General features: G+C 40.9%; 1 protein-coding gene across 1 annotated transcript; it reads right to left on the reverse strand.

Annotated features, from left to right (window-relative positions):
* ldlrb (low density lipoprotein receptor b) lies at positions 1 to 26,758 on the reverse strand. Its single transcript, XM_061716582.1, has 18 exons — positions 26,589 to 26,758; positions 21,052 to 21,177; positions 18,732 to 18,854; positions 17,240 to 17,614; positions 15,935 to 16,057; positions 14,974 to 15,093; positions 14,432 to 14,554; positions 14,204 to 14,332; positions 13,943 to 14,114; positions 12,108 to 12,335; positions 6,672 to 6,790; positions 6,457 to 6,596; positions 4,701 to 4,842; positions 4,447 to 4,599; positions 4,210 to 4,362; positions 1,866 to 1,940; positions 1,589 to 1,749; positions 1 to 1,492 (listed from the first exon to the last, which is right to left on the reverse strand). The coding sequence occupies exons 1-18, from the start codon at positions 26,659 to 26,661 to the stop codon at positions 1,454 to 1,456; spliced, it is 2,574 nt and encodes an 857-aa protein (XP_061572566.1). The 5' UTR covers positions 26,662 to 26,758; the 3' UTR covers positions 1 to 1,453.
* Between the last annotated feature and the right edge of the window lie 435 nt (positions 26,759 to 27,193).

Below are 27,193 nucleotides of genomic sequence, written 5' to 3' on the forward strand. Positions count from 1 at the left end.
AGCATTTAAAACTCTTTTATTCAAAAAGAAAACAACCCATTCGAACATAAATAAAGAGTTGTACATTTACAACCAGAGTGCCGAGAATCAAACCCTACGAACTTTAACACACATTCTGTGGTGAAGGAGAACATCGTGATGCGCGTCGTAACCATGAAAAATCACAGTAACAGAGCGGAGGAGACAAAATAAATTATCTAAAGATAAAAATAAACACAACAACAATGATGTAAGGACAGCAGCACAGTACTACGACAGTAAAGCTCGGCAGCAGGAAACTGAGCCGCTGTTCAAAGGTTTGATTGACAGAAGTTAAATAAAACAGCTGCACGGCGGTCGGTCGGACAAAAACACCTCAGTGCATCTTTCACATTTACACGACAGGACATCCACGCAGTCGCGGCCGGCTGACAGCAATCAAGAGCCTTTTCCGCAAATAAATAAATAAGAGTCGATCACACATGTGCACATTTCTGGATGAACTGAGCAGGTTTTTCTTTCTCTCCTTCTTTTTTACAAAACATTTACAGAATCTATTTACAGTGTTTGTGATAAATCAACTTCAGTAAGGCAATAATCTTAGAGAACATCTTCTTCATTTTGGTTGACGTCAGAAAACTAAGCAGCTTCGTCATTTTAAATGTAAACCATCTGTAACTCCACACACACACACTCACACACACACACAGATATCCTTGTTTGGGATTTTACACAAGGAGAACAGTGACAACAAAAGATGTTATCTTATGCAACGTATCCTTTTAAGCCAGAGTATAACGGATGCTATAGCGACCCTGTTTCCCGGATGAGCGCGGCGCCCCGACGGCCGCCATCGTGAAGGCAGATGGATCAATAAGGCATTTTCTAAGTAAGTGCGTCCAGTCGGCTTCACCAAACTGCTAAGAGCGTGGCTGGAAGGCACACACACACACACACACACACACACACACACACACACACACACACACACACACACACACACACACACACACACACACACACACACACACACACACACACACACACACACACACACACACACACACACACACACACACACACACACACACACACACACACGAGGCGTCGTGATCGTACAGCGCAGGATTTCACACGTGTGCTGCTTGCAGGAAGCGTGTGCGTCTCGGAAAGTTTAAATGGTGAGTTTTCAGAAAGAATCAAAAAAAGAGCGAGGAGTATCGTGAACTCGTCCTTCGCTCTGAAATAATTACGTGGTCGGGCTTAAAAGGCTTGCTGATTCAGTTTGCTGTGCTAAAGTTTCAGGGAGCCGCTCGTGGGCTCGGACGGCACAGTGCCGAGGTCGGAAACCAACCACAGGATGAAGTCATGGAGGGACGGGAAGCGGGGCGGTTGAACAGCAGCAGGTCGTGTTTCCCCAGAGAGGGAAGAAATAAAATCTTTCAGGAAGGCTAGTGTTTTCTCAATCTTCAAGTCATGCCGCATCGGTGTCCTCCATGCTCACCATCTGCCTCTGTGAACAAAAAACAACAACAAAAGAGTATAATTAAACGAGCAAAGTCGTAACACCGGCCTGGAAAGATGCTCCATGGTGAGAAAGCGACGCTACCTCGGGGTAAACGTAGCCGTCGGAGCCGTTCCTGCAGATGTGCACCTCGTCCTCGGTGGTCTTCTGGTACACGGGATTGTCGAAGTGGATGCTGTTGGTGTTCTTGGTGCGCCAGTGTCTCCATAGCAACCCTGCACCAAACACCAGCAGGGATATGACCACTGCAGGGGAGGAGAAGTTGTTAGAGGTCACTTTGTTGAGAGCAGGGGAAGTAGAGGAATATAGGAGATTAAAACAGCTGTTTATCTTGTATGAGGGGGGGTGACGGGGAACTTACTCAGCGGCAACACAATGTAAAGAGCAGCCGAGTGCGATGAAGGTGCTTCCTCGGGCATCCCTGCTTGCCTGCTTCCTGAAAATGTGAAGAAAACAATACTTTCTTTATAGTTTTGTTTGTTTTTTTTTGTACTTTTTAGTTTACAGAACACATCAGACTTTAACGACATTGATGATGTAGAGCAAGAACAGCGGATAGTGGTTTCAATGCTGTCGGAAAATGATCGGATCTGTGTGGTCGGGATTAGGTCGTCTTCGCAGTCATGTGGCCAAAAAAAGAAAAGGTTGAGCAAATTAAAATCTCCATCGGTGGCAAGTTTCCTTTTTACCCCTTTTCCACCAAACCGGTTCCAGGGCTGGTTCTGGGCCAGTGCTGAGTTTGGAACCAAACTTTCTGTTTCCTCTGACAAAGAACTGACGGGCTAGAAAAACTGGTTCCAAGATAGCACCAACTATTTGCTGGGCTAGAGGAAAGAAGCGATTACGTAAGCGGAGGGGGCGGAGTTATTAAGACCAACGGATATAGCAAGACTGTGAGAGGGTGTCATTTCCAAATAAGCACGGAAGTATGGATCCAGCAAAGCAGCAGTGGTCTGAGGAGGACACAATCTTGGCATTGGATCTGCCGTTCTCTGATCACAATAAAGTAGCGTTTAGCCAGAAGCAGCAGCTCTAAAACCGCAAAGTCATCCACAGTTGTTGCTATGCGCCAATGCAAACGCAGCGACGTAACTGATGTTTGCAGTGACATAATGAAATAGCTCCCCTTACACTGTGTCCTAACTGCATGCAACGCAAGCGAGCGTCAGCGACAAAAACAATTCCATTGCTTTATTTTCTATTGGACTGTCCTAACTGGCCGCGAGCGACGCAGCGCTGCGCAGTGCTGTGCGCCGTTTTGAGCTGAACATTTGTCGGACGCCCTGCTTCTATCTTCTCCCTCATTTCACTACAAAAACCTCAATAAAGTGGCAGCTGCTGGAGGGAGATGGACAGGGAGCTGGAAGTTTCTGATAAGATAATAAGATAATATATAATAATAATAATATAATAATAAGATAATATTTCTTTCTGCCACTTTATTGAGGTTTTTGTAGTGAAATGAGGAGGTATCATAGAGATAACTTCTCATTTCAACTAACTGGATCAGCCGTTCCTCATCCATGATCGTTTCCTACAGCGCTTTCAACCGGCTTTCAATGTGAGCGACAGGAAGAAAATAGAACAACATTTAAATATCACAATATCAAGCTTGTTTTCTGTTTAGAAAGTACAAACGTAGGAAGATAACAAGTACTCGCCCATCTTTTACTTGTCTCTTTAATCTTTTAGGAGTTCTTTTAGGAGTTTCTTTCAGGACCGCACGGGCGGGTAGTGCGGCGAGAATAGGCTGATTTATGGTTCTGCGTAAAATCGACGCCGTAGGCTCTGGTGTAACGCGGAACCATAAACAGCCTTAAAAAGCGAGGAGGGGCACGGTGGCGCAGCAGGTAGTAAAGCGGTCTCACAGCAAGAAGGTCCTGGGTTCGATTCCCGCCGGGGACGTTGTGGGCGCTGAATGCGTGTTAAGTTTCCCCATGACTTCGGCGCCCACACCCTGGGTGGGGTTGGTGAAAGGATCTTTCTGTGTGGAGTTTGCATGTTCTCCCCGTGTTCCCCTGGGTAGCTAATGTGAGCTACCCTCACAAAAACATGTACACAGTCCTGGGCTATACATGCCTCCTCTGGCCAGCCGGGGAGCCAGATGGGGTGGGGAGGATCTGGCCGGAATAACGTGATCCTTCCACGCGCTACGTCCGGCCAGAAAAGCCTCACCCTGTCTGGTGAAAAGATGCGGCCTGCTCACTCCTCAGGTTAAGGAGGAGACCTGAGCTCAGTGCAGGGCCCTCCCTAGGTTGGTAGAGGGAGCAATGCCCAGGACCTGTTAGGTAGGAGCACTGGGTGATAAAATGGGGAAAAAACCGGGATAAAAATATATTAAAAAAAAAAAAAAAAAAAAAAGCGAGTTTCAGCTGTCAATCAAAATAACGTGGGGGCCCATAACGCTTTCAGTGTGGACAGAGAGCGTCCGATGCCACGCAGTGCAACGCGATAGTCGGACGCTCACGTGCAGTTAAGACAGGCTGTTAGCACCCCGAGCTATGGAAAAGCAAACCGGTTCTCAGCTGGTTCGGAAGTGGAACGAGTTGTGAAACAGCACCAGCACTGGAACCGGATGGAGGAAAAGGGGTAAAGAACTTTGGCAAAGGGAATGGACGTAAAGACTACAAGGGGTATATGTAGACATATTCACACTTCACTGTTCACCACAGTCATTTATTGTTCCTGCAAACAGCTTTTATTACCTTGAGCAGTGGCGGCGAACTCTGGGACCTGCTTGACAGTCGTGGTAGTCGTGGACTTTGTCGTAGTTGTGGTTGTGGTTGTAGTTGTGGACTTGGTGGTGGCAGCCGGTGGAGGGAGCGATGCATCAGTCTTGTTCTTGGCAGGAACGGGTGCTGTACCATGTTAGAAATTAAAACGTTAACCGTTACCGTCTGGATTTAATAGGATGTTGTTGTTTTCTTATTTTCTTTTCTTACCTTTCACACACTTCCTCATGTCAGGACCCAGGTTCTTGCCGTCAGCACAGGCGCAGGTGTATTTCGGAGAGCGATCGCTGATCATGGGAGCAGGAAGGCACAGGAACTCGCAGCCTCCGTTCACACTGTTGCCCTCTCTGCACCAGTTAATCCCTAGAAACATAATAAAAGCACAAAAGAATGTCATAAAGGTGATGCTTTTATGAAAAGTAAGGATCTTATGTGAGCTCTTTGAGGTGGACCTGCGTCTTTACCGCTTGGCTGCTTCAGGCTGTGGTAGAGAACGACGTCCTCCGGCTGCTCCAGGTCTGACGCCAACTCGGTGATGTCCCGCCCCGTCAGGCGGTTGGCGCTGTAAAGAGCACCGGTGCCGGTGTCCGTCCAAAACACTCTCTCCTGTTCAAAAGACGTAATGTCCTTCAGCGACATGGCTCTGCTTGTTTCACAAACTAACCGGAAATTACGAGCCACTCAGCATCTAGAGATCATAGTTGTTTTTAAAAGCTCTCATTGTTTAATTTTCTGACTTTTTAATGAAATATCTGTTACATATGGTAAAGAAACCAAAACCCACAGGGATATGGTGCAAAAGCTTCCTTTATTCAGGGTGTCAGGGGGGCGGAGTTAGTGTCTCAGTTAGGAATGGGCGATATTTTACCGTTCACGATATACCGTCAAAAAAATTCCCCACGGTAAGAATTTATCATCTCACGGTAAAAACGATAAATTTCCGTTGATGATGTTTTTGTGTAAAGTCGAATTTATGGTTCTGCGTTACGTACGTGAAGGAAGGAAGGAAGGAAGGAAGGAAGGAAGGAAGGAAGGAAGGAAGGAAGGAAGGAAGGAAGGAAGGAAGGAAGGAATGAGCCAGAAAGAAAGAAAGGAGCCAGAAAGAAAGAAAGAAAGAAAGAAAGAAAGAAAGGAGCCAGAAAGAAAGAAAGAAAGAAAGAAAGGAGCCAGAAAGAAAGAAAGAAAGAAAGAAATGAGCCTGAAAGAAAGAAGCCAGAAAGAAAGAAAGAAAGAAAGAAAGAAAGAAAGGAGCCAGAAAGAAAGAAAGAAAGAAAGAAAGGAGCCAGAAAGAAAGAAAGAAAGAAATGAGCCTGAAAGAAAGAAAGAAAGAAAGAAAGAAAGAAAGAAAGAAAGAAAGAAAGAAAGAAAGAAAGAAAGGAGCCTGAAAGAAAGAAATGAGCCTGAAAGAAAGAAAGAAAGAAAGAAATGAGCCTGAAAGAAAGAAAGAAAGAAAGAAAGAAAGAAAGAAAGAAAGAAAGAAAGAAAGAAAGAAAGAAAGAAAGAAAGAAAGAAAGAAAGAAAGAAAGAAAGAAAGAAAGAAAGAAAGAAAGAAAGAAAGAAAGAAAGAAAGAAAGAAAGAAAGAAAGAAAGAAAGAAAGAAAGAAAGAATAAATTCCCGTCGATGACGTTTTTGTGTAACAAACATGGCGGATCTGAGAGCGAGATAGATTTATAGTTAAAAAGGTGGAGTTGAATTGGTATTTTTTTTAATCGTCATTTTTATCGTTATCGGGATAAATGCCAGAAATTATCGTGATACATTTTTTAGTCCATACCGCCCATCCCTAGTCTCAGTGTGACTTCACCCCTCTCTACTATTGTGCTTGGCTTTTTAAACCATAAGTACAACCGATGAAGCCCGATGTGATGTTCTCTCGTCTGGGTCTGTGATGTCACAAGACCCTGCAGATCTGATCAAATTTTACACAATTTACACAACAGTGCAGTTAGAAACCTCTGAGAAATTGTAATGTTTTCAGATTCAGATTCAGATTCAGACAACTTTATTAATCACTTAAGGAAGTTCCCTCGGGGAAATTGACATCTCCATCTCACTCACTCAGCACGGTCATATACAAATAAAAACACCCCAAAAACCAAACACCCATATGAAGCTAAAATTATAAAAATGTCAGTTTATTCACTCGATTGAAGCCATAAATAAACGATAAACGAAAACCTTTGAACCCGTTCATCAAATCCACTGCAACCATCACTAACCTGGAAGACGGTCAGCGAGAGAGGGTGGAGGAGAGTTTCCTCGCTGAAAATGATGTTGTGCCGGGTTCCTCCGTTCACGTCGATGCTGGAGAGTGTGTGCAGCTTGGAGTCGACCCAGTACAGGCGCTGGTTGATCATGTCTGTCCAGAGAGGGGGGTTATTACGGCTCATTTACACAGCGGCTCCCGTTAAAACGCTCACGGGCCTCTGCTTACCGAGGGTGATGCCGTTGGGCCACACGATGTTGTCTGTCACCAGGGCGACGCGAGCAACTCCATTCATCCCACATTTCTCAATCTTGGCGTTCTCTCCCCAGTCCGTCCAGTACATGAAGCTGAAGATGACACAGCGGCAGTTTTAAAAGACGGTTTAAAAACGCCTGCAGGACTAGGGCTGGGGATCAATTCAAATGTCAAGAATTGATTTGATTCCGATTCTTAAGATTCAGAATCGACAATCAAGATTTGATTCGATTCCCATATCGATTTGGGTTAGTGTTATTAAAACTGTTTTTTGAGCTGTTGCATGAACTTAACAATAGCGGGCTACTGAGCCGCTATGCGAAAAGCTATACGAAAAGTATCAAATAGCGACAGAATCGGATAATCCAAGGAAAATGCCACCAAAAAAGGGGAACCAGTTCAATCCACAGGACCTGACCCAAATGGGTGAGACCCTGGAGGGAGTAAAGCTTCAGCTGGAAGGCTTGGAGGTTCAGTTGGAATGCTTGAAGGAGATAAAGAGCCAACTACAAGGGATGCAAGGCCTGATGAAAGAGATTCAACACCTCAAAAAGGAAAATGAGAAAAAAGATGGGCTGATAATAGCTCTAAACAACAAAATGGAGGAGCTTGATCAACAAAACAAGCTAAATGATGTGATCATTACGGGTATTGAGATCAAGCCCAGGAGCTATGCAGCAGCGACGAGAGGACAGGAGGAGATGAAGGAGGAAGACATCCAATCTGTGGAAAAGCAGGTACAGGATTTCCTAACCTCCAAAAACATTAAGATCGATCTTGAACATGTGGATACATGTCAACTGCTGCCCAAGAAAAAAAAGGTGGGAGAACGTGAAGATGTAAACAGGGCTGTTCTGCTGAAATTCACTAACAGAAAACACAAAATAGCGCTGCTAAAACAAGGCAGTAAGCTGAAAAATACCAGTGTGTTTATAAACGAGAATCTCAGCAAGAAAAACGCCACCATCGCCTGGAAAGCTCGTCAACTGAAGAAGGCTGGAAAAATACAAAATACCTGGACGGCAAACTGCAGAGTCTACATCAAACAAAATGGGCCAGAAAATACCAGACCGGTGCTGATCAGGGAGGTAGAGGAGTTGGAGAAACTTACCGGCTAATATGTCAAAGCTCATCATGAAACCTCTACAAAAAGAATGGATTACCTACTCACAAAAAACAAAGATGAATAAACTTAAAGGCAGGATTGCCAATTATGAAAAAAGGAACCTATCTTTAAAACAACACCTTGGATCAGAAGACTCGAATGAAGAAATTGACCCGGATATACACTACTACTACAGCAGAGCACTAAATTGTGGATATTATACAAGGGAGCAGTTCAATAAGGACATTGTGATGGATCAGAGGCTGTCAATCATTCATTTCAACAGCAGGAGTTTATATGCAAATTTTGATCACATATTGGAATACTTGGAAGGATTTTCTACATCCTTTGATATCATTGCGGTGTCAGAAACCTGGATTAATGAAGAAAAGGGAATGAACTTCATCTTAAGTGGGTATGAATTTGTGTGTAAAAATAGAAAAAAAAAGACTGGTGGAGGAGTTTCTCTTTTTATTAAAGAGAGCATTAATTTTGTCATATTGGAAAATGTGTCAAAAGCTATTGACAATGTAATGGAATGCATAACTGTAGAATTATCTATGTGTAAAGGGAGAAATACTGTAATATCCTGTCTGTATAGAGCCCCGGATTCAAAGTTAGAATTATTCAGTGATAGTGTGACAGAACTACTCTCTCTGACAAAGCATAAAAATGTTTTCATTTGTGGAGACTTTAATATCGATATCCTAAACCCAAACAACAACGCTGGGACAGATGACTTTCTAAATAGTATGTATGCGGCAGGTATGCATCCCTTAATTACAATGGCCAGCAGAATTACCAAACATAGTGCCACACTAATTGACAATATATTTACAAATGTCTTAGAAGCAGATCCAGTGAGTGGACTATTGATATGCGATATCTCTGATCATCTACCAGTCTTTGCAATGTGTGAGTGGAATCATATTGTAAAGAGCGAGACGAAAAAAAGAAAGTTAGTTAGGATAAGAAATGAAAAGAATATGAACGCATTGGAGAGTCAGCTGTTGACACAGACATGGAGACATGTGCTCTCTGAAACAGAAACAAACAAAGCGTATGATGAATTCCTGAAGACTCTCACAGGACTGTACCATAAACATTGCTCTGCAAGGGAGATAACAGACAAAACAAAAAAGAAAGCCACACCGTGGCTTACGAAATCACTTGTAAATGCATGTAGGAAAAAAAACCTTTTATATAAACAATTTCTCAGAGACAGAACAGAAATAGCTGAATCCAAATATAAAAAATATAGAAATAAGATAAATAGTGCACTAAGAAAGCAAAAAAAGGATTACTATGAAAAACTACTATCAGATAACAAGAATCATAACAAGAAACTCTGGAGTATAGTGAATTCAATATCAGGTCGGAAACCAAAGGTCACACTCCCAGACCACCTTATTATAAATAATGAGACGGTGTCTGACGGGAACTTGATTGTGGATCAATTCAATAAATTCTTTGTAAATGTTGGCCCACAGCTGGCCAAGGACATCCCTGAATCACCATTGCGCTGGGACCATTTTGACTCTGATAAGAATACAATCACTAAAAATTCATGTCTGTTACTTGAACCAGTCACTGAAGCAGAAGTTGTAAATGCCCTCACACAGTGCAAATCTAAATCTTCAGTAGATGTAGACGAAATTGACATGAGACTGTTGAAGGCGGTACAAAAAGGAATTATAACACCACTCACGCACATATGTAACTTATCCTTCAAAACCGGTGTATTTCCAGACAAGATGAAAATAGCAAAGGTATTACCATTGTATAAAAGTGGTGATATAAATATGACTACAAACTATCGCCCGGTCTCCTTATTGCCGCAGTGTTCAAAGATTTTAGAAAAACTCTATAATAGCAGATTGGAAAAGTTCATGACTGAACACAACATCCTGTGTGATAGCCAATACGGGTTCAGAAAGCAACATTCGACAGCACTTGCCCTCACAGAGTCCTTAGAACTGATTAAAGATGCGCTTGACCACAAATTATATATAGTAGGCATCTTTATTGACCTCAAAAAAGCTTTTGACACTATAAATCACGATATTTTGATTGAAAAATTATATGATTACGGTATCAGAGATACAGCTTTAAGATGGATCAAAAGCTATCTATCTGGTAGAGTCCAATATGTCCAGATGGGAACAAATACGTCTACATGCCTGGATGTCGTCTGTGGGGTCCCACAGGGGTCAGTCTTAGGCCCTAAGCTATTTACTCTATATATCAATGACATAATCAAAACATCTGATGTATTAAAACTTATTTTATTTGCTGATGATACAAATATTTTCTGCTCAGGAAACGACTTGAATATACTGGAAAAAGCGATTAACAGAGAAATGACAAAACTAAATACATGGTTTAATATAAATAAATTATCACTAAATCTGGCAAAGACCAAATTCATGTTATTTGGGAGAAATAATGTAAAGAAAAGCATAAACTTGCAAGTTAATGGATACAATATAGAAAGAGTGAGGGAACATAAGGTTCTGGGTATATTAGTGGATGACCTCTTGACATGGCGACCACATGTAAAAATAATTCAAAATAAGATGGCAAGGAGTGTGTCTATTCTGTGGAAATTGCAGAAATCTCTCAATTTAAACTCGCTTAAGACCATATATTCGGCACTAAAAGTCCCACATATGAGGTACTGTGTAGAAAATTGGGGTTTCACTTACAAGGGCATTACAGAACCAATATTTAAATTGCAAAAAAAAGCGCTTCGCATCATTCATTCTGTCCCAGCCAGGGCACATACGAACGAACTGTTCATAAAGACGAAATATCTAAAACTGAGAGAGATACTTCATTTTCAGATGCTACAAACAATTTACAAAGCAACACAGGCGGCATTACCAGTAAATGTTCAGAAATTGTTCACTCTTAGTCAAGGTCCTCACAGCATGCGCAGCTCGCTGCAGTTTAAACAGAAAAAGATAAGGACAACGATGGGAAGCCATAGTTTGTCAGTAGCTGGTGTGAAAATGTGGAATAGCCTAAACAATGAATTAAAGTTAGCAAGAAATGTAACTGTTTTCAAACATGGGTTAAAGAAACTGTTATTGAAGGATTATCAAACCTAGGTACAGGAAGGTACAAAACAATGGCAATGTGGGAAATTCAGCACTGGAACACCTGGCATGGAAACAAAACAAAGTCACTATAAAATGTGTGTGTGTGACATTGAGCTCTATGTATGGTCGGAGGTGTCCAAAGCTCGGGAAGAGATGAAGTCAGTACGAGCGGAGGGGGCAAAGGCGGCTAGAGAGCCAGAGGACGGCGACTAATCAAAATCTGCATTGACACACGCACCTCCATTGCAAAGTGGATTGCATGCAAAAAGAGGCTTGGACATAAAAATAACTGAACAGTGGACACAGTAGTAAATCACAGGAACGGTGATCAGGATGAGTGGACTGGACACGTGTACAAACATACATGCTATCTGGACTGTGAAGGATGAAATTAGACAAATTGCTATGTGGTAAACTATGTATCTTACTGAATTCTGTTGTTGATGTGATCATGAATCTTACATAGAACGGGGCGGGACTTTGATAAGCGTCAGCTTCTCCCGTACCCTTTTCGTCATGTGCTGAGTATGCAATGTATAATGTTCTGGAGATGAAATGTGTCTATATAAACATGCCGAAATAAACGAAATTAAAAAAAAAAAAAATTATATGACTGTAGTTATGCAACATATTAATACTAGTATTATATTAAGATTCAACAGCAAGTATTGGCAGCTAATGATGCTGTAAGGACCAATCACCTCCCAGAATGTGATATAACTGCTTTCAGAAACATCGTGTGGGGCAGAATTATCAAACAGATCCAGGGCAGCAACAGAGGATGTATGAAATCGCTTTTATTTTTTCCCACACTCCTTTTGAATTTTTTCCATTTTCGGTCTATTTCGGTTTTTCATTTTTGAGAATTTGGTTTTTAGCATTTTATGCAAATGTAACCCCAAGACAGTATATAATGCATTTATAATTTATGCAATTATAACTGAAAACTTTAATGTTTTCATACCTTTAAACATATTTAAAGGCAAAAACATGGCACCAGTTATTCTTGTGTCCAACAAAACATTCCTTTTTTGGGCATAAACAAAAAAATACCAAAAGGTGTAATGTAACGATGAAAAAAAAAAAAAAAATCGATCTTTAGGCATACAAATCGATTTTTAGGAATTAATATGAGAATCGATTTAGAATTGGAAAATCGATTTTTTCAACACATGCAGGACATCCATGTCAAGGATTTCTTACTTATTGATGGGGTCCACTGCGATGGCTCTGGGCCTCTCCAGGTTCTCTGTGATGAGGGTCTTCCTCTTGCTGCCATCCGTCGTTGCCACGGAGATGGTCTGCAACCTGCTATCGGTCCAGTAGATGTTGCCGTGGATCCAGTCCACCGCGATGCCCCCGGGAGCCTCAAGTCCGCTGTCGATGACGACGCTGTGGGAAGAGGCGTTCCCCGCCACGTCCACCCTGGAGCTGAGGGGCGAGAGAGGGGAGGGAGGTCATTTAGAAGAAGAAAACACAGGACTAGGCTTGTACAGTTTCTTTGTAGATGCAGATGTGTCCAGATGGGTGAGCTTAGGGGTGAAATGGGTGAATGTGACGAGCTCTGGACCAAATACAGGGGCCCATGAGGGACACACTACAGAGCATCAAACCTCCAGATATCTGAAGCTCATATGGAGCCCTAATATGAGGAAGGATTAATGTAATACATGTGATTCTTATTTTCTACACTTCAGATGTGTCTCAAATTAGGCTTAAATGGCTACGAAAGGCAGAGCTTATAAAGTATTTTGGTTTTAGCGATCTGAAGTCTGAGTTGACCTTCAAGTCTCTGCTAAACCTCTACAGTAGCAATAGATTCATATCTGTTACTGATCGTTAAATGCAGAGGAAATTATGCAAAATGACATTTAAGAGAAGCATTTAAATAGCCTGGCATTTCCTGATTCATTATACTGAGTTACAATATAATACATTTATGCAATATATTATCTGCTTCCATTTATAATTTTAATTCATTGCATATGAAAGCCTTCAAACGTTTATTCCATCGCAGCATCTTTAGTTCAAGAGACACTCATTATACAAGCAAAGAAGCTGCGGTTATTTCAGTAAATGAACTTACTAAGTGCTTTATCCAGCATATTCGTCAGTCTGCCCCAGGGCAGCTGTGGCTACAAACATAGCTTACCACCATCGGTGAGAATGTGTGTGAATGAATAATGGTCTAAGTGTAGCACTTTGAGATTCATTGAATGTAAAGTGCATTACAAGTTAAATTCATTATTATTATTATTATTATTATTATTATTACCTCCATATCAACAGATAAAGTTAACTTAAGCATTTCTGCAGATGACGCTCTCAGTAAAAGACAAACGTCCAGATACCTGGAGATTCGGTCCAGTCCTGGAAAATACTAAATTATTCTGCTTTCTTTAAGAGTTTGAACTTCCTTCTGAATAAAGAGGAGTGTGCTTGTTTTGATATATATCATTCCTCACCTCAGCGTCAAGCCAGGTATTTTTTAGTTATTTAGGTTTGTTTTTTTTATCAATTTATGTTTATTTATGATGTTTATTATTATGTGTTAATGTCTATATTTCACACACACAGGATGTGTGTGAAAATTACCAGATGTTTGTTTTTAACCATGAATGTGTGAGTTTTTCTATGTTAAATATTGATTTTATTATGTAAAGCACTTTGCATTACTATTGTATGAAAAGTGATGTATAAATAAAGTTTGATTTGATTTGATTTGATTTGTATCCAATACTTCAGATCTCATTATATGTGCTTTTAAACATGCTTTTATTGAAGAGGCTGTAAGGCTGTAAATTTCTTTAATTTATCAAACATTATTTTTACTGCAACAAGTTTTAAAAATAATGACAACTACAGCTTTACTTCTGCCTTCTTTGCAGGAAGTGGACTGAAACTCGACCAAAAATCATTTTGAAATGAATCACGACCCCCAAAAAAGAAAAACAGAATCAAATTCAACCATGTGATGCCTAACGTCCGATTAAAAACTGTACAGTTGGACGTATTTTGGGACTTGTTCAGGGTCTTACCTTGAGATTCTCTTCAGAGACAGGTCGGACCAGAACAGGATCATGTTGGGCATGTCCATGTCCAGAGCCACGGCGTTCTTCAGCTCCGAGATCACCGGCACGTACTCGCTGCGGTCCACCGTGATCATCCTCACCTCGTGTTTGTTGGTGAAGTACAGGGTGGGCAGCGAGCCTGCGGGGCGGGGGGGAGGGCGGCTCGGGTCAGGGGTCGCAGGAGAAGCGGCCATGCAGAGGTGATTCAGTCGGCGAAGTGAACCTTACCTGACACGGCCTTGCAGGCGTTGGTGGCGGGGTCCATCTCGAAGCCGTCCTCGCAGTCGCACTTGTGACTGCCGGGCAGGTTGATGCAGATCTGGCTGCAGGTGTCGGGCTCGTCACATTCGTTGATGTCTGCGCAGACGGGAGGTCACATGGTCAAGATGGTGCCGTTTCAGGAAAAACAAGGCAAAAAAAAACAAAAAAAAAACCCAAATAAGTCCTTCTTCTCACCTTCACAGGTTCTACTGTCGGCCTTGAGTCGGTACCCGGCAGGGCAGGAGCAGGCAAAGCCAATCTTCTGGTCGGTGCAGTTGTGGGAGCAGCCGCCGTTTCCCGTCAAACACTCATTTCTGCCTGTGGGAATAAAGATGCCGAGAGTTTTTAGAGATGCGCTCCACGGCCGCTCGTATCGAGTTGTGTTTTTTTTTGTTCAAAGTATTTTTATTAGTTTTTTTAAAATTGTACAAGATACAATTTGATATGTATTTCAATGAATTTCAACACAATCCCACCCCACAGACGACCCCACCCCACCGCACCACCACACATCCACATTACATGACAGGTTCAGCAGTAAATGTGATATTTGATTTTTTTAAACAAATAAAACACAAATGAAGTTAACAAAACAATCAAAAACTGTATTACCTTATGTCTTAAGTAAATTGAGGATGAGTGTATCCTATCTAATGCGGAGTCCCATACATCCTCAGTGAGTTCTATGTCTAATTCTTCTTCGTATAGAGTTGTTTTAAAGCGGACGCAGCTCTTACCACAACCGGTGACAGGCTCGTCGGACCAGTCGGTGCAGTCTCGGTCCTTGTTGCACACCAGATCCATGTCGATGCACTCGCCGCTGCGGCACCGGAACTTGGTCGGGCCTTCGCAGGCTTCTGTGGAATAAAGGGACATGATGTGAGTCCGACGGTCCTCCGGACATATACAGTCAAGGAGGGCTGCAATGATTCCTCGAGTACCTTGAGTAACTAAAAAATGATCGAGGAAGTTCCTCTGCCTCGAGCCTCGTTTAAATAAAAAATAAATTTAAACTTCACGTTTCGCACGGGTTCTTTTTAATGTGACAATGTGGTAACACGCATGTGTCCCTTATAAAGCGGAAGAAGACGGCGTTGCGCTTTTCGTAACGTGTGTGAACAGTTTAGCTGCACAGAAGCTGGCCGGGACCCGACAACAGTGCCAATGAGAAAATGCAGCAAAGTGAAAGAAAAAGGACGCACAGAAGATGCTGAAGCTGTGGGATCATTTTAAATTCAGAATGAAAGTTTATTTTATTTAACCTTTATTTAACCAGGTAAGTCAGTTGAGAACAGTTTCTCATTTACAATGACGACCTGGTCCTGGTCCACTTTGCGTAAGACAATTGCACAATTTAAAAGCGATGTTTAAGAATATTTTTTATTTTTGATACTTGGAAAAAATACGTTTTTTTTTTGTTATGTTTCAGGAAATGTTAAGTTTAAAATAATTTTATTTAGTTTTATTGGAAAATTTAACAAACAGTTTACTAGTTTGCATAATATGTATATAAGTGTCAATTATTCTCATAAAATAAACAAATTGGTTGTTTTTAATCAAGTAATCTGTCTTGTTTTCTATTGTATATTTATAATTGGGCTTTAATAGAGCAAAAGTAAGTTTTATCCGATTAATCGATGGAATATTTCCTACAATAATCGATCAGCCCTACAGTGAAGAAACAAGAGGGGCAGTCACCTGCGGAGCATTCGTGCTCGTCGCTGCCGTCGCTGCAATCCAACACGGTGTTGCAGCGAAGGCTGGAGCTGATGCAGCTGCCGTTGGAGCAGCGGAACTGGTCCTTGTAGCAGGAGGAGAAACCTGGAGGAAGAAAACACGAGTCAGGGAAAGTGACGGCGAGAACAGACCGAGCCGGTGTTCTGTCGATTTCTGCTGCTTTGTCGAAAATGCTACCGCCGCATAACCCGATAGCGTCTACCTAATTTTTGCTACCCTATTTGCTACCTAATGGTTTTCTACTACCTTTTAGAGCTACAATTTTACTGTGTTTTACTCCCTAGCCCACTTCCTTTTCCCCTCCAAGTGGTCCTTGTCGCTTGCCAGGCCGTCATTGTAAATAAGAATGTGTTCTTAATGACCTGCCTCGTTAAATAAAGGCGAATGACTGAATGAATATCAAATAAAGCGATAGAATTATTTTTTTTTTCTGTTCACAAAGTGTAATGCAATTCATGTCATGTGTAGTTTATTTTGAAGGATCAAATACTCAACACCCCATCTTATCAATTTTAAATCAATATTTCAGGGGTAGCATATTTGATAGTCCAGTAACATCCTATCAAATAATGCTCCCGTCACTTAATGCATTCGGGTAAGACTACTAGTCAACTCACTGCCACTGCAGGATGAATGTCAGCATACTTACACCTCAACTTATCAATTTTAAATCTTTAGCTGCATACTTCCACCCTAATGAGTATGCAAAAACAGTATGTGAGATTTTTTAGTGCGTCCGAAACATTAGAATGTACTCAATAGTATGCTCTATCCATACTCATTCCGGAGAAATTTATTAGTGTGGATTGATGGAACTAGCCGAGCAGAAACTTCCCACAATGCAATGCAGCGGTGTTTGGTTGCTAAGTGCTGCGCAGATACGTATATGACATAAGTATAACATTAAGTATAATAATATTATTATATAATATGAATATTATAATATTCGTATATAATAATATTATATAATGTCATCTTGTTTCGGCCAGGATAAACAGGAAAGAGTGGAGCGCTGCGCTGCTACTGCTGCTGTGACAGGAGTTGTTACTATGGTAACGACTCCTCCTCCCAACGGCAGGAAGTGCTGTGTGCGCTCTGAGTTGTACGTCCGAATTAATGAATACTACTGATATTTACTCAAAAGTGTGCCTAACTTAGGTACTTTTTTGAGCATATACTGTTCAGTATGACATTTCGGACACACCGAGGGAGAAAGCAACGGCGAGAACGGGCCGAGCCGGGGGAGCGGACGTCAGGCCAACTCACTGCAGTTGAGCTCGTCTGATCGGTCCTGGCAGTCCACGCCGCCGTCGCACCGCCACCGGCTGTGGATGCACTGGCCGCTGGCGCACTCGAACTCGTGGACGGAGCATCGCGGCGACCTCTCCGCGACCTTGTCTGGGCAGTTCTCGGCCCACTCGTCGGAGCCGTCCAGGCAGTCGGTGTCGCCGTCGCAGAGCCACAGCCGCGGCACGCACACCGAGTTGTTGCACTGGAAGGAGCGGGGGTTGCAGGTGGGCCGCGGGCAGGACACCTCGTCCGAGCCGTCCGTGCAGTCGGCGTCTCTGTCGCAGACGAAGGAGGTGGCGATGCACTGGCCGTTGGTGCAGCGAAACTCGTTATCTTTGCATTGTTTCGCTGCTGCGGTGAAACAAAAAAAAGAAGACATATTAATGAATAAAAGATCTTTAATAAGTTATATAAGTTAACAAGTTCAGAAAATCAACTTAGTAAGTGCGTTATGCAGCATATCTAGGGAAGAGTATTAGGGCCAGGCAGGAGAAAAATAAAAATAATATTTTAGAGGAGGAAGATTTTTTTTCATTATGCACTTCGAGAAAAAAGTCGAAATGTCGAGAAAAAAGTCAAAATTTCGTGAATAAATTTGAAATGTTGAGAAAAAAGTCAAAATTGCGTGAATAAAGTTGAAATGTTGAGAAAAAAAGGCAATTTCGACTTTATTCTTGAAATTGTATTTCAACATTATTCTCGACATTTCGACTTTTTTTTCAAAGTGCACAATAAAAAAAATCTTCCCCTCTCAAATATTTTTTCTTCAGCATGGCCCTAATATCAACTCCTTTTCAACAGATAAAGTTAACTTAAGCATCTCTGCATGAACCTCTACAGTAGCAATGGATTCATATCTGTCACTGATAGTTAAATGCTTCCATGCAAATTTTTAATTCATTGCATATGAAAGCCCCCAAACGTTTATTTCATCGCAGCATCTTCAGTTTAAGTGTGAAAGCAGAGATGCACTCATTATATAAGTTAACAAGCTGCTGTTGGTTCAATAAAGGAACCTACTAAGTGCTTTATGCACCATATCAACGGACAAAGTTAACTTAAGCATCTCTGCAGATGACGCGCTCAGTAAATGTCCCTCAAACCAACAAACGTCCAGATACCTGGAGATTCAGTCCAGTTCTGGAGCCATTTGTGTATAAAAATACAAAATTATTCTACTTTCTCTAAGAGTTTGAACTTCCTTCTGAATAAAGAAGAGTGTGCTTGTTTTGATAGATATCGTTCCTCACCTCAGCGTCAAGCCAGGTATTTATTTAGTTATTTATTATGTTTATTTATGATGTTCATGATTATGTTTAATGTCTATGTGTCATAATGTCAATATCATCAGTTTTTTAAGGTCACTTTCCTCATCTTGAACTTTTGAGGAAAAGTTTTTTTTGATTTTAACTGAAATATGAACGTTTTTGAGTCTTTCAGCTATTAACTGTTATCGATGGAAACTTACTGCAGTTTCGCTCATCGGCCCCGTTGTTGCAGTCCTCCTTGCCGTCGCAGTGCCAGCTTTTCGGTACGCACTGGTTCATGGGCAGGCCGCAGTTGAACTGCGACTCCGCGCAGGTCTTGGCAGCTGAGCAGGTGAGAAACGGGGAGAAAGATTTAGTTTCACAAATATACAGAACATATACACAATATAACATGAAATCATCCAACTGACTGGTTGAATATTAGCGAAAGAAAGACCTTTCATTTACTTGCAAGGAGACCAGCAGAAAACTAGCTCAGCTTGCAGACTTGTATTACTTGTGACCAGGTTTACAACTCATGACCCGGTTTATATCCTGGGCCTGCGACAGAAACAACTAAGCTCCCCTGAGTCGGCCTTAAAATAGCGGGAAAATACAAAATCCCATGACAGCTTGAAGTATAAGACACATAACATATATGTATATATTTTATATGTATATATTATATGTGACATTATAGATCCAGGTAAAACTCTCTTTATGGCTGCTGGTTGAAGGGGGCGGAGTCAGCCGTTCTACTCGACTCCCTCCCTCTAAAATAAGCGTTTCAGACTCAGATTTCTGATGTGAAACCGTAGTAGATGAAGAAAGAAATGAAAGTCTGGAAACTTCTAATCTTATCGGGGCCTGTGATGTCACAGCACCCTGCAGATCTGATTGGCTCACTGAAAGAGAAGCGCCACTTCAAACACTTTCACTCAGAAGATGCCCCACTTAATCAGTTTGATGCTTTCCTTTGTTGTATACACTTTGTACTTTTATTTTAGTTTTCCAAAATATTGCAGAATGTAACGTATGTTAAATGAGATCAAAATTCAGCAAAATTAATCTCAAAGACCTCTCTGATAGGATGTGGTAAACGACAAAGTATTTGGGTGCAGCACAGACAACACACACACACACAATAAGAAAAATAGGCGCCAGTTGCTAGGCGACCGAAAAGCTTTCCAGGAAGCGGTTAGCAGATATAAAGGAGTCTGTTTTGAGGTGTGAACTTTGATGCCCGTTGAATCTCTCTGCCAGTCGGTGAAAAGCTCTGGCTCGGGCTGACAAGGAGGAGGAGAGCGTTTCAGAAGCGTCACTGTTTTATGTTTTTTCAAAGTTATGATTAATTTTATATTGAAGATTTCTAAAAAATAATCAGAATTATTAATTTTCATTTATAAAAAGAGCCCTGGGAACTTTGAACTGTGATGTATTTTATCAATGACAGGAAGTGAAATTTAAAAAAAATTCAATCCGATTTTGAAATCTTTAGTTGGCGAAAATGGAAATAAATAATTTCAGCGCTGTGCAAAACATAGAAACGTAGTAGTAGTAATAGTAGTAGTAATAATAGTAGTAGTAATAATAGTAGTAGTAGTAATAGTAGTAGTAATAATAGTAGTAGTAGTAATAATAGCAGTAGCAGCAGTGGTAGTAATAGTAATAGTAGTAATAGTAGTAATAGTAGTAATAGTAGTAATAGTAGCAATACTAGTAGTAGTAGTAGTACTAATAATAGTAGTAGTAGTAGCAGTAGTAGTATAGTAGTAATACTACTAGTTTTAGTAGTAGTAATACAATTAGTAGTAGTAGTAGTAGCAGTAGTAGTAGTAATAATAATAATATTATTACTACTATTATTATTATTAGTAGTAGTAGTAGGAATAGTAGTAATATTGGTAGTAATAGTATTAGTAGTAGTTGTAATAGTAGTAATAATAGTAGTAGTAGTAATAGTAGTAATATTAGTAGTAGTAGTAATAGTATTAGTAGTAGTAGTAATAATAGTAGTAGTAGTAATAGTAAATGTATTAGTAGTAGTAGTAGTAGTAGTAATAGCAGTAATAATAGTAGTAGTAGTAATAGTATTAGTAGTAATAGTAGTAATAGTAGTAGTAGTAATAGTATTAGTAGTAGTAGTAGTAGTAGTTGTAGTAATAATAGTAGTAGTAATAGTAGTAGTAGTAATAGTATTAGTAGTAATAGTAGTAATAGTAGTAGTAGTAATAGTATTAGTAGTAGTAGTAGTAGTAGTTGTAGTAATAATAGTAGTAGTAATAGTAGTAGTAGTAATAGTAAATGTATTAGTAGTAGTAGTATTAGTAGTAATAGTAGTAATAGTAATAGTATTAGTAGTAGTAGTAGTAATAGTAATAGTATTAGTAGTAGTATTAGTAAATGTATTAGTAGTAGTAATTGTATGAGTTCCAGGGCTGACTCCGTCCCACCTGAAACGTCCTCCTAGCAGCTGATAACCACACGATAATGAAAACTTGGCTACACGTGTTGGTGCTCGGGGTCGGGGACAGGACTCACCACAGGTGGACTCCAGCTCATCGCTCCCGTCCCCACAGTCGTCCGTCCCGTCACACACCCACCTGCGCGTGACGCACCTCCCGTTTCCACACTTGAACTGGGTGGAGCTGCAGCTGAGCGCCGCGTCTGCGGAGGACAGGCGTGACAGTCACACGACGGCAATCCCACACACATTTACATCTGCAAACCCGGACTTTCTGCCTTTACGGCCCGGTGTGATGTCAACCCACAACTGACATCCTTGTGCAGATAATGTTTAACTGAAAAATAAACATTGGACACAAATTACAGCCCCAAGGGTGCAGAAGTTCAGATAAGAGGTGGCGGGAAAACTGTGAAAAAAAACACACTTTTGACCTGTTGCTTTAACTCGGAGGGCGAGTCAACACTGGCTGGTTTCCAAACTTACTGTATGTTTGAGCAACATGGAGAGTGAAATAAAGTACTTCACCAAAAAAAAAGGAAGCGCAAGACTAGTATCTGTCTAGGGCTGCCACTAATGATTGTTTTCTTTAAGACTAATCTAACGATTATTTTCTTGTTGATTAATTGAGTAATTTTCTTTTTTTTAGATTAATCGTGTGATTATTTTTTTCCCCACTTTTTGATCTATCTTTCTGTTAAATGCAAATAAATAATACATTTTACCAGTCTAACAATTTCTTACTTTTTATCTTGTAAAAATATAAAATGAATTTGAAAAAAATGTCTTAGGGCATCGTTTGGTTTATTCAGAACAATCTCAATAACTTTAAAATAAACTTATTCAAAGCCCAAAAAGTGCAAACGCTCTTTAAGATGTCACTTTGTGTAAAAGTCCTTAATTCTGACATAAATTCTGAACAATGTTGTAAGTCTGTACAATGAGCTTGAATAATTTTAATCTTAAATTATCTTTTACCAGCTGATGGCACAAAGAGGGATGTATATTTTCCAACTGTTATATTGACAGACAGCACAAACATGACATTAATAGAAATCAATACTGTTTAGTTTTATGTGCTCAAAAAGGCCTATATTATTGTGACAGTATGTCATCACTTTAAGGTTTGAGATGCTCACGCACGGCGGTTGTGCTGCTGTGATAAACTATTTAGATTTTACTGAGTGTAGAAATCAACATATTGTTGGGTTTCTCCCTGAAAAAGTCCCAAACCTGACACTCGAATCCGGTTTTAAGAGGTAGAAGTTTCACTCGATTAATCTACGAAGCATCGACGCAACCTACGCAAGGCGACGTAATTGATTACGTTGTTGCAGCTCCATATCTGTCTATGTGGCCATTACAAACTACAAAATTATAAAAAGAGGAAATGGGAGCAAAACTACCCTTTAATTTATCTTCTGTCAGGTACTGAAGTGGATTTTCATCACTTAGCTGCAAAGGTTTCGATGTTTAAACACATGAAGGTGCAGCATTGATAGACGGTCAAAAGAAACATCAAAGTAAAGGTGAGACTCCTCTTCCTCCACCTGGAGTCAGACTATCCCTTTAAGACAATAGCGAGGGAGGAGTTGAACGATCACGCCACCGGTTGCTGATTGGTCCCAGGGTGACCGTCCTCATGACAATGTCCCAACAGCGAGACTCTAAACACAAGGACCTTTGTCAACAAGCGTCTCCGTGAGTGACAGCTCTTCAAAAAGGAGATAGATAAAAAACAACATTACAGGTTTGACTGATCATGATAAGAGAAGGGCGTCAGTGGGATGCTTTTCTCGCCGATACTCCCCTCCCTTATTCTTGAAGATGAGAGAAGAAAAGCAGAAGTGACAGACTCTGCTCTCCCCCCCACGGCCCATACGCTTCCACAGAAACCACAAAAACAGTTGCACATGTGCCGGGGAGGCCCGGGAAGGTTTCCAGGAACCCAGTTTTTCTGAAGGCGGCTTCGGCCGCTCGCTGGAATATACACCGATACATTTTCCCAAACTTCTGCAAGACCTCACATTATTTTCCCTTTTTAGGAAATCTGTTTATTACACACTGAGGATAGAGGGGGCGACCAATACTCGGTCAAATGATTTCACTTCCTGCTGCCGAACTCCTGACCTCGTCTGGGAGAGAGGAAACGATAAACTACACAGCTTTTGTTTAATTTTTCCACTTCTGATCATCACATGTGGCTTTTCTGCAGGACGGCTTTCCAGTCTCGACAGAAGAGAAAACTTCCTCCGGGCTGTCAGAGGAAGACAGGAGATATTCACTGTTTAATCTTGTCCGTTCTTATATCAAAAACTCCTTCACTTACTTACTACAAACCTGTGTCACTTATTTTTAATTCTAGTATGAGTTAGTTGTCATGTTTTCATGTGAGAAAACCGCTGGGCCGTCGCAGAACGTAAAAGTGAAGGTCACGAAAATAAAAAAAGAAACATCTTGCAGAAACAAAAACACAGCCAGCAGTCTTCACTGGTTCAAAACCAACCATGTAAGGCCATTTAAATACCACCTCCAAGTCAACATCCTCACTATATCTGAACTGCGACTAAAAGAGGTTAGGCGACTTATCATAACGTGGTCTGACTGCGATCCGCCCTCGTGACTAAACCTTGCTCACTCATCATGAATCCTGGTCTTTTTATGGGACCAACCCCCCTAACAGGTGCTTTTATGCATCCAAACATATATCCAGCAGTTAATAAATAACCAAGAAGCACGCTTATGATCGACAACAAAGATGAGAACAACGCTTCACGACGAGGTTCACCGCTGCAGAAAAGTCCAAGAACCAGAAATACGAGCGACTGCTGTATTTCACTTCATTCATTCACTTCATTTCAGTATTTGTGACCCAACAGTCATGTAATTATGACTCGTTTGAGAATGCTGTTTTATAGCTGCTTATAAAACACATCAAACTGAAAATGCAAGCCTCTACTTGTGGAAATTGTGAGGCGGCATCATTTATAAGCTGCTGTCTTGGGAAACATCAACAAGCGATTACAGCATATAGCAGTAAATGCTGTAAACTCTGACCCCAACCATTAACATCACTATAATCTCTTTTGAACTTAAAACCATCCTAATAATCAATCTCAAATGTCATTGGGAATGCCAACTTCTGGCAACACTGGCTCATAATAGCTGTTAAAGATGGAAAATGTAACTTTTAAGAAGTCAAAAGACCAATCTCTGTTGTCTCGATGTTCAACATCTTAACGTGGACGCGAATGAAAACATGGACTAATATACTTGGATAATGGTTGTGTAGTCACAGTAGGGCTGTGCGATTAATTGATTTTAAATCTAAATCGGATTTATTAATCAAGACGATGTTAAAAAAAGGAAAATCGGAAAATCGATTTTCCTTTTTTGCAGCTGGCTGCATTACAGAGGGAGCTCGTCTAGTCCTCTTTGTTTGGTCAAGAAAACTTTACTAAACTCAAGGAGGATTTACAGTTTCTTTCAATTGCACTTCATTGCCAATAGGGAAATTTGACTGCTATTTCTCTTTAAAAATAAAGATAAAATATTTGAAACAATTTATTCCATTGTCTTTTGTAGTTTTACCAAAAAAATTGAAATCGAAATCGAAAATCGGGTTTTCAGAGAAAAAAATCTGGATTTTATTTTTGTCCAAAATCGCCCAGCCCTAAGTCACAGTCACCCAAACTTCTTCTTTGCAGTTAGAGATTGAAAAGAGAAAGAAAAACTAGTGCTAATGTAGATTACTACAGAAAACGTGGACACGAGAGTCCCAAACCACTCGGTTAAGGGATCGAAGATGAATCCGTCTTGGAATGTGTTCAAACCTTGGATTAGCGTTGGTCGCCCGTGCTTGGATTCCCTCGGATGCATTTTAATGCCAGGTCTGAATATCATTATACTACTGTCTGTTTGTGAATATTTTGCTAAGAGTGTGTTTCTCTTTGTGGTTATTTTCATGGCTTTTAGAAGAAATACGTAAAAACCTGAATCTGAAAAGCTTTTCAAGATTCAAGATTCTTTATTGTCAATGTTCATATTTCATATTTAAGAGAGTGCAAATTATTGCTACAGAAAGGAGTAGAATGGCTCAGCAGCACATTGATGACTTTTGAGTACATTAAGATTACTCCTTGGATCATTGTAATAACCAAATACACGGCCTGGCCTTTTCTCTTGATCTCTAGAAATTGTAATTTTAAAGGTTTTTTTTTTAAAAATGCTTATTTTTTTCATCCATCCATCCATTTTCTATACCCGTATAATCCTTTACAGGTTCACAGGGATCTGCTGGAGCCCATCCCAGCTCATTACAGGCAAAAGGAAGAGTACATCCTGGACAGGTCACCAGTCCATCGCAGGCAAATACTGGCTCATTCAATAAAAAAAAGGGAACTCAGGGTAAAAAAGTACAACGTATTATCTCTAAAATATCATCTATGTCATTCAGTATTTATCAAGAAGCAATACTTCCTCCATACATTCGTTTGTTTCATGCTATGTTGGTCTAGTTTGAGGCATTTAAGATAAAGAAGGGTGTTTAAAGTCATTAGCATGCTCTTTTCATTACTTTATTACTTTAAACATCTGGTTTATCCAGTTGATTCACCGGCTTACAAAGCCGAGGCCACAACCACCACGTACCAAACCTCGGTTAACCTCGCTGTGCAAAAACAGAACTGCAGACTTTTCTCTGCATCTCAAACCGGCAGCTTCCTGCAGGGAGGAGGATGACGCCCATCTCCATGACAACCGTCGGTGTGCGTGGAGGCCACGCCCACCTGAAACCTGAAACCGGCCCGGCCGGTCCAAGAACGTGATTGGCTAACGCCCTCCCTTCCACCGGGAAACCGACCAATCACAGCGCCGTGCGAAGATCCCCATCAATGTCTCACATGAATGCTCGTCAGGATGCTTTTTGATCAATTTTCTTGAAAAAACAAGCCAACGAAAGGGAAAAATTCAACAATTAACAACTATTAATAAAGCTGGACCCCTGAAATAGGATGTCACATCTCGACGGCAAAAATTAAAGAAATTATCAAACAGAAACGCAGAGGAGAATAATGCTGCGTTCATTTACCTCGGAAGTCGGAACTCGGAACTGGGAATAACGTCACATCCGAGTTATCAGCGTTCCAGTTACAAAGTAGGAAAACAAGTTTGTAGTTCGCATATACCACATGAAAAATGTAAATTACACTATAGCAGCATATATATGCCGAACAATACTTGTATACGACTGATTTAGTGTAACCAAAACTAGAATGAAGTGCTACGAATTTTTACAGAGGTCTCTTCTACTGTTTATAACCGGGGCAGCCATCTTGGAATGTGAACTCGGGGGTGGTGAAGACTCTCCCACTTTCCCAGTGGGAAATCCCACTTCGAGGGGCGTTCCAGTTGAAAATTCCTACTGGGAACTGGGAGATCCCCACTTCCGAGGACAAATGGAACGCGGCATTGACACGCAGCTTGAAACTCAATCATGTGCTCGATTTCCAAAGAAAACTTAACCGAAAATAAGAAAAATAAATAATAAATACAATAATTCCAACGAAAAGAGTAATAAAGTCGAAGTCTGCCAGCCGGAAGGGGAATTTCTTACCTGTAACAGCCAAACAATGAATCAGCATCACCAGACTCCAGCAGGACAGTCCGGCCAGGCCCCTCCACAACATGTCCTTTAATCTTATTCACTTTCTTCTGACAGAAACAGGAGTCAACTGTGAGGGCAGGTTTGGAGGAGAAGGCAGTAAACTGCAAGTAAAAGACGAGTGTCGGCAAAATGTAATGTGGTCAGTGATGAAACAAGCACTTTTATGCGTGTGACAGGGGGGCGGGGCCAGAGCAGTGGGGTGATGTTTGAAATCAGACGTGAGCAGCGCCGGCGGGCGGAGTCACTGTTGCTGCTGCATCATCTACCTCCGAAAACCTGTATGTCTCCTCCGTATCTGTGTTTGTGCAAGACTTGTAATTGGTAGCAGGAAGATGAATGTCTGATAATTACTCATAAAAGATGCATTGTCTGTTTATATGTGTGCATTTGAATTGACTTACTTGTCTTTGGCAACAGTCTCTGTTTAACCTTGCCCCATAGTTCACTTTGTGATGCTTTAGATGGTAGTACAAATGGATTTTTAAAGTATTCAAGCTTTAGAGAAACCAGATAAGCAGGGCATACTTTAAATGTAGACATTTCTCTAATGAAAA

Source organism: Cololabis saira, chromosome 1 (assembly GCF_033807715.1).
Source record: "Cololabis saira isolate AMF1-May2022 chromosome 1, fColSai1.1, whole genome shotgun sequence".
NCBI classification, from domain to species: domain Eukaryota; kingdom Metazoa; phylum Chordata; class Actinopteri; order Beloniformes; family Belonidae; genus Cololabis; species Cololabis saira.